Here is an 8,725-nt window from a genome sequence, read left to right as displayed (position 1 = left end):
TTTGAGGCCGCCCCATTTTTTTTTGGCATCCCCCAATGGAGAGGCCAGTAAAGCTCAGTTTCAAACATAGTACACCCGTCTTTGAATCACTCTTGGCATCCTAGCATAAAATAATTCCCCACCAATAGGCTACATACATTCTTTACCCGTAAATTCTAAAAGTACTGATAAATAAATTGTTAAAGATTCGCTCTTCCCGCGGAGTGCTAGAGGGAGAGACGGGAAATATGACTATTCGCTACTAAGTCCACATATAAGCCTTCTTTTTTTTTTGTCCGTCATAGATCTAGAGAGGCATCATATTTAGAATAACTCATCTCCTCCACAAACAGTATTACATATACCCCCCCCCCCCTTTTACTCTACCAAAAAAAAAAAACCACACACTTTAAAAAGGTCGTTTATTCACTGACAATTTTTTATATTTTTGATTTGATTATAAAGTCTGCTTTAAGTTAGCATATAGATTATAGACTGTTTGGCAAAGGGGTTGATTCATTGGAAAATGATAAAAATAAATGAAATTAAGGGGGTTGTCATTGAATTAATAAAGGGCCAAAAAATGGGGAGCCTCAAGTACACGTCGTAGCTCGATGTTGTATTGAGAAGTCGAAGATAAGAGATAATACGTAGGACTAACTTTTGTTGGTTGTGGACTCACCGGGGGAGGAAGCACAGTAAGAAATGGTACTAGAATTTAAGTCCGAAAAGTATGTAGGCCTATTCATGTGGATGTTGGTGGGCGTTATAAAGCGAGTCGTTTCAATTCAAGTAAAAAGCCCTCGTATAACTACACAGGATTATGGCTTCTTCTGTCTCGGAAGACAATGGATGCGCCCAGATCTAATAATAGCGTAATACGAATAAAACTAAGGCGTAGAATTACGCACCACGAGCACTTGGGACTTAGCCTCCTCACTCTACTGAACGTGCTCTCCAAACTCAAAATTTGGAAATACAGTCTAGACCTCTCTGTTGACTTAACTTAACCTTCTACTTTAGATTTATTCGACAATTTGTGGCCACAAAGTGGCTTCGCTGGACAATAATTTGCACAATCTCGGGTAGGTCCAATATTGCTGGAAGCAGACTGAAAATAGACCCGTGATAAGAAAATAGCCTACTTGAAAATAGGTTTCTATTCACGTTTCATTTGACTAGAGTAAAACCATTTGTAAAAATAAAATCAATACGAATACATTTAGAGATATTAAGAAATTAAGCAGCAATAATACATAAAACACTGAAATAAAATTATAACCCCCCTCACCAAAAAAACAACAACAACAGCCTAATTACTAATTACATATTCAGAAAAACACGGACAAAGGTACATTTTTTTTATTCCATATGCTAGGACAAATCTATGTAAGTGCTCTTTCTTCCCAGAGTCGTTACAACATGGAACGTGTTGTCTGAATCCTTGTAAAAATCCATCGACTTAGAGGAGATTTAGATCTCTTATTAGCCTACACCTAAGATATAACACATTGATACGCACATGGCGTAATTATTTTTCTTTTTCGAACTTAGGGTTAGGATTACAGTCTAGATAATAGTATTTCATATTAAATTTCAAATCATAATATCACAATATTTCATATTAAATAAGATGGTCTAGAATTAAGAATAGAATTAAATAAGGCTGCGACCATAGATTTTAAAACAGCAATAATCTGCTTTCCTTCATCATTGTTATGCCATAAAAATTAATAAATAATGTAAAGCATACAATGAGTGAAGGAGGCGCGGTGGTCGAGCGGTAAAGCGCTTGGCTTCTGAACCGGGGCTCCCGGGTTCGAATCCTGGTGAAGACTGTGATTTGTAATTTCGGGATCTCTGGGTGCCTCTGAGTCCACCCAGCTCTAATGGGTACCTGACATTAGTTGGGGAAAAATAAAGGCGGTTGGTCGTTGTGCTGGCCACATGACACCCTCGTAAACCGCAGGCCGCAGAATCATATGACCTTTATATCATCTGCCCTATAGACCACAAGGTCTGAGAGGGAAAACTTTACTTACAATGAATGAACGAAGAGCACCATTCAATGTCTTAATACTGCAATGTTTTTCTATATACAATAAAATTGATTTATTACCATTAACTATCGAAGTTAATTGGTTAATTTTTTAAATTCATTCATGTGTTGTCACCAACAATGAATACTTGTGCAAAGTTTCAACTTGATCCGAGCATGGGGAGTGGGAAAGACAATGTATAACATATTCCACTCAGACGGGGTAACTTCATCTAAGCCTTGTAAATAGACAATGGCCGTTAAGGATCTGTGACTTTGCTTTTTACCCAAAACTCCTATGTACGCCCATGTAATCTATCTATAGGATTGTGACCGTAACAGCAGTCGTATCTGTAATTCAACAACGGCAAATCAAATTAGAATAATAATTTTGGGAAACGATGAGGTGGGGCCTACTTTCTGCCACTCTTACCTCGAAACTGCTACTCTTGTTCATTGCAGTAAAAGCAGACAAGCTGCCTCCAGGTAAGTCTTTACTTTGTGACCAGAATAGATTCAAATTTAGAATGTAAAAGATAAACAGTTTTGCTTTTTTGTGCTGGAATATTATCCTTGTACCCGGTCTGCATTCTCTCAACCGAGGTCTTGTAACGGATGCATGTGTAATAAGATGTACTTGAAGTATTTCTAGATATCTCAACAATCCTAGATGCGTGCGTAGCTTGTAGAATGTATTACAGATGCAAGTCCGAAAACATGAACATCTCGTTACAAAGAATGAACAGGTAACAACAGGCTCAATAACCAAGTTCACTCAGTATAAAATTATAAACAATCTTAAATACAGAATGGGCCACAGTTAAGTCCGTCACTAACAATGATGTTACCCCGTTTAGAGCCTAGCAATATCTAAACTGAAAGTCTACATTAATCTCCAACTCTCACGTCTATGTCGTCACTATAAAATGTGCGTTCACTGTCGGTGTATTATGGTGCGTAACTAAACTAACTAAACTAGGTGCCTAGCAGTCTTATATAACTGCAAACCTGAGAGTTAGAATTAGGCCGCCAGTTAATGGTCAAGCTAAGATTAAATTCCACTTCAAACATGTATGCTGCAGCTAGAGCAGTTGGCTTGTAAATCAGTGCTGAAAAAAAAAAAGAAGCAAAGAACTACTTTGTAGTGGAGATAGGACCCTACGGTTGGATGGCTAAACATCAGAAGAAGTTGATCGAGGGTCAAACATAGCAAGAGATAAAGTTCGCCTTTCAGACCTTGTGATCTATGGGGCTGATGGTGTAAAGGTCGTGTTTCTGTGACCTACTGTTAACGAGGGTGTCACGGGCCAGCACAACGACCAACCGCTTTAACTTTTCCCCAACTACTGTCAGGCACCCATTAAAGGGGAGTGGACTAAGAGCCTACTAAGCGAAGCCCTAAAAATCCCAAGATTAAAAATTATAGTCTTCATCATGATTCGAAACCCAGACCCCCGGTTCAGAAGTCAAGCGCTTTGCCACTTAGCCACCGCGCCTCCATACCAAGAGATGAAGAATCAATTTAAAAAAAAAAGGTAAAAAACACGTTTGGCCTCCACATGAGCAGAAAGTACAAAATGTTTAATAGTAACATCAGCTTCCTAGTAAAATTAAAACTATAATCTTCCCTAGTAGTCTCTGTACTCCTCTAGGGTTGTGAAAGTTGGACACTGAACGCTGAGAATCCAAGCAATGGAGAGTAAATGCTACAGAAAAATGCTGCGTATCAGATACCAGGAAAAGAAGACAAATGAATACACGCTAACACTCTGACTGGCAATACTGTAAAAGTAAAGTTCCCCTTTCAGACCTTGTGGTCTATAGGGCAGATGATGTAAAGGTCATCTGTTTCTGTGGCCTACGGTTTACGAGGGTGTCATGTTTCCAGCACAACGACCAATTCGTTACGTTACGCAATCTATCGTAGCACCCCTACGACCGAAGTCAAAGGGATAGATGAGATGAGATATTGTTCTTTTTTTTTACTTTCTTGCCAATTGCCTGTTCGATTTTTTTTTGTAAAATTAGGCCTACAAATGTGTTCAAATTAGTAAATGATCTTTTTCAACATTTTTCAACAACTCAATTCATATAACATCAAAAATAGTTTACAATTGAAGATTATTAGCTCACCAGCTAGTCCAAACCTCCTGTGGGGAATATTTTTTAAGCTTTTTATTTTTAAACAACTTGTTTTTCTCTCATTGAAATGTAAACTGAAGTACCAACGGTAATCAATTAGCGTAAATCAATCAACGTCAATCAATCACTAAGTTTTATCGTCGTCTTTTGAAGAAAAAGTCATTCTAATCACTACGTGGGGAGGGGGGCGGCGCCTGAGTGGTTAAGCGTTAGGGTTCCAAACCTGGGTCCTAGGTTGAAATCTCAGTCAAGACTGGGATTTTGAATTTCGGGATTTTTACGGCGTCCCTGAGTCCCCCCCCCCAGCTCTAATGGGTACCTGACTTTAGTTTGGGAAAATAAAGGTGGTTGGTCGTTGTGCTGGCCACATGACACCCTGCTCGTTAAGAAACTGATGATCTAATCATCATTGGCTCTCTAGATCGCAATGTGTGAAAGGAAGTTTTACTTACTCGCTAATATAAAGACGTTAAAATGATATCGAACTACTTAAAAGTTTATAATAGTTGCTATAAAGCCCAACAACAACAACAACAAAAAACAAAAAAAACAATAACCCGTTATTCAGTGGATATCAGCACATATTGCACTAGAAGGAAATGAGGAGGCTGACGCACTCGCCAAGTGTGGGATAACAACACACACTATTGAAAATTGCAATCTTTCCAGAAGAAAACTAATAGTGAATACAATAAATGAGAAATGGACAATCTCTCATCCGAATCACAAGAAAGATGACGCCTACTGTAAGCTATCCCGACAAGATCAACGTCTAATCTGTTGACTCAGAACCGGACACAACAGAATGAGACAACATATGTTCCGGAAGCTCAAAATTACAACTAGCTAAATTTGTCCTTGAGGATTGTCACCAGAGAATCCTGACCATGTTCTTCAAAACTGCATTCTCTACCAAAAAAAAAAAAAGGGCCGAACAATACACTGTCCCCAAAACAGCCCAATAGAAAGAAAATTATATGAAGAGCTTCCTGATTTGGAAACCACGGCATAGTTAATATCATATATAGGTCTTGACATCTGAAGGCTCCAAAATAATAATGAGAACGAGGAAGAAGAATGAACACTGGCTGCCGCTTCATAACGTTTACGTTTACTCATGACATATAAAAACAAAAACGGCTGTTTGTGATGATCTAGACCAGCGGTTCTCAACCTTTTAAGCTCGACGACCCCCTTTTTACAATCTCACTCTTCGGCGACCCCCATCCACACAGCAATAGAAGAATAGACAAAAAACATTCCATATTTTCGATGGTCTTAGACGACCCCTGGCAAATCGTCAATCGACCCCCTAAGGGTGTCGCGACCCACAGGTTGAGAACCCCTGATCTAGACCTATGTACTTAGTTAATCAAATACCGCTGAAAAGTAAGAACGGCTTCATATATTAGTTAAACGGTACCTCGGAGCACATAACGCACCCAGGCTGTTGCTTTTAGTATAACAAAACTCCCCCATTGCTTTCACCGTACTTGTGCTTCAGTCCGACAGTATTCATTTTCTTCTTTGGTGGTTCGATGTTGTTTCGACATCATCGGAAACTTTGCTGTTTGGATCGTCGCTTTTGGGATTTTTGTACATATTGTTACGATTCTCTCTCCTTATCAGGCCTTCTGTAAACACTGCTAAACACAAGACATCACATCATCACATCAAGAACTTGACAACAAGGCTCCAAATAATCTGGTACTTTAATAAGGGTCAAATAAAACAGCCAATACGACGCAATTGGCAACACAATCAACTGCTACAACGTTAGACTGTATATCACTGTACTAAACTCAGAAACTCTACTGTCTCTTCCTGGACTCGTACGTTTCACTGGAGGACTGCACCAGGACCTACTTCATGGTCGACTAACAGTCCCGGTCTCTACGCTTTCCGGTCTTGAACTGCCGCTTTCTTGCACACTGTGTCCCAGGCCTGCAAGGCCTATGATCAGATGACCATAACACAGGCGCTATTCACATGCAAATAACCCTAGCCTTTCAATATAGCACGCTAAACTGTATTACTGTCCTGTGTCACTTATGTCAGCTGATCACACACAGTTAACCCTTTTGCGTCGCGAATAGGGTCATAACAATATGTTGAAATTTTTTTCTGATGGCACCAACGGTGAAAACTGCACCCATATCGGAAAGGTAACGCCTTTCTGGAGACAAACCATGCATCGAACTAAGAAACCATGTGTGAGTTGGCAAGCTACAGCGCCTATGACATCATTTAATTCTTCGGGCTCTAACTATGGGTGATGGAGGCGCGGTGGCTTAGTGGTAAAGCGCTTGGCTTCCGAACCAGTGGTTCCGGACTCGAATCACGGTGAAGATTGGGATACTTAATTTCGGGCTCTTTAAGGCGTCCCTGGGAGGTTGGTCTTGTGCTGACCACATGACACCCTCGATAACAGTGGGACACAGAAGCAGGTGACCTTTACATCATTTGCCATATATTTCTGAAAGGAGAACTAAAAATAACTAATGAAAAAATAAGATACTTCTCCTTATAAATGAGTCAGGGTTTGACCCGGAGACTATGGTGATGACATTTCGAATCGTATGTACCACAATCGTGCAGCTATCACTGTTGTGTTTCTATTTCTCTCGTCTCTCTCTCTAATATGTAGGTGGAGTGTCGACTTTTGGAAAGCTATTCTACGCTACCTTTCCTGAATCACTAGCCAAAACGGAAATACACTGTTTGCTGTATACCAAAGAGTTTACAATATTTAATGTAAGATTTACATTAGAATTAATACAATATAAATCACTACACTCTACAGACTCAAAAAATAGGCCTATATTAGTAATAACTATAGAAGGGGATGATTGGTAGCATTGAAATCTGAGAATAGTGTATACTGTGTCGAAATGGACTAATAACTTCAAAATGATTCCTACATCAAAATTAGTCCTACAACTTGTCAGTGGCGTAACAAAGCCCTGTGGAGTGTGGGCCGGGGTTAAACAAATATGATGATGTCTTTCCTCTATAGAAACTTAAATGCAGACTATGACCAGAAAGGGAAAAGATTTATTTGTTCATATTTAAAATTATACACATAGTCACACACTTTTTAATATTAATTCATACTTTAGTGTATTCCCAAAGTTCAATGTCCAAAGTTTCAGGCCTGGAGATTAGGTTTGGAGTTATTTGCAAAGAGTATGGGTTTATGTCTAAAGCTCTATTCTATTGTTCTATCATCTATGTCTATATATATGTCTGAAGCTCTATTCTAGTGTTCTATCATCTATGTCTAGATATATGTCTAAAGCTCTATTCTAATGTTCTATCATCTATGTCTAGCATGGGCGTAGCCAGGATTTTTTTTCGGGGGGGGATTTTTTTCTCCCCCCCCCCGCGACCCCCCCACCCCAGCAAAATTTTCTTTTTATATTTATTTATGTGTGTGTGTACATAATCTTTATTGCATTCTGACTCTTCATTCTTTCGGAAGACGTTTATTGTGCCCTAGAATAGGTTCTTCCATGAGTTAGTGGGAAAATTGTAGATTCCCGCAAATACTAGCAAGGGGGTTCTGGGGGAGCGCTAGGAGCTCCCCCAGCGCGGGGCGAAGCCCCCGCCGCCAAGCACTATTTCTGATATTGAAAGCCAACAAAATGCATATTCTGAGGTATCTACAGTGCATTTTCCTGCTATTAAAAAGTTTTATTTCAAAAACCTAATGTGCTATTCTTACTGACTTAGACCCTCCCGCGCCGTTCGGAACATTTGACGTCAAGCTGTTTCCATAAAAATCTGTCACTGGTAATGTCTAAAGCCTCTTCCCACCTGCCAGAAGGACCTCAATGAAAGAGTGGCGTCAAGTTGTACTAGGATATCATTGCAACTCTTCTTAAGCGTAATCCATTTTGTCGGAGAACATGTCCCGCAAACCTCATGCGTCGCTCTCTCACAATCTTACTAAAGGGTCGACTCCCAGTTCGGCATAGGATTTCCTTGATTTAAACCCGATCTCTATAACGGACTTATAAAATCTGTCTAAGCCATCTTTGTTGAGCCACTGTACATTTAGTATTATTCAATTTCGGCAGATTACTATTCACTGCAGTTTATTAAGGGAGCCCTGCCACTGATAAAAATGTGTAACCACTCTTGAATACGCTCTTGGAATTAAGTGACTGTAGTTTGCTTTAGATTTTATATCCAAAAAAAAGTTTTATCGTCAAAATCATCTGTTGGGGGTTTTCCACCTCAAAATGCTCTGTAGGGGGATCTTAAACTCAAAACCATCTGGAGGGGTTTTAAACTTTTAACAAACTCCATCTGTAGAAGAGGGGTTTAAACTCAAACCCCCAGATTGGATTGGCTACGCTCAAATAATTTTAGTGTGTAATTTGCTTTTTTTTATATTGAAGAGGTATTTTTAGCATTAAACCCCTCTGAATGGGGGTTTAAACTCAAAACCCCTTTTGGCAACGCTCATAGCATTTTGAGTGCGTAATTTGCTTTTTTTTTCTTACACTGAAGATGTATTATTTAGCCTCAAACTCCCCTGGCTGGGGGTTTAAACTCAAAACC

The 8,725-nt window shown here is 39.5% G+C and overlaps 1 protein-coding gene across 2 annotated transcripts in view; it reads left to right on the top strand.

Moving 5' to 3' along the window:
• The first annotated feature begins 802 nt into the window (after positions 1–802).
• Positions 803–8,725, top strand: part of LOC106073009 (uncharacterized) — a 60,694-nt gene continuing 52,771 nt past the window's right edge. Inside the window, exons 1-3 of one of the 2 annotated variants that reach the window (XM_056014815.1) lie at positions 803–1,064; positions 2,343–2,503; positions 6,807–6,913. In XM_056014815.1, the coding sequence (XP_055870790.1) occupies positions 2,419–2,503; positions 6,807–6,913 (192 nt within the window). In that variant the 5' untranslated portion in view covers positions 803–1,064; positions 2,343–2,418. Of the gene's footprint in view, positions 1,105–2,342; positions 2,504–6,806; positions 6,914–8,725 lie in introns of both variants that reach the window. The other variant, XM_056014816.1, reaches the window with a different exon arrangement.

The sequence above is a fragment of the Biomphalaria glabrata genome, chromosome 16 (genome assembly GCF_947242115.1).
Source record: "Biomphalaria glabrata chromosome 16, xgBioGlab47.1, whole genome shotgun sequence".
Classification (NCBI taxonomy): domain Eukaryota; kingdom Metazoa; phylum Mollusca; class Gastropoda; family Planorbidae; genus Biomphalaria; species Biomphalaria glabrata.
The sequence above is the reverse complement of the archived record's forward strand: the minus strand, read 5'-3'. Positions and strand labels throughout refer to the sequence as shown.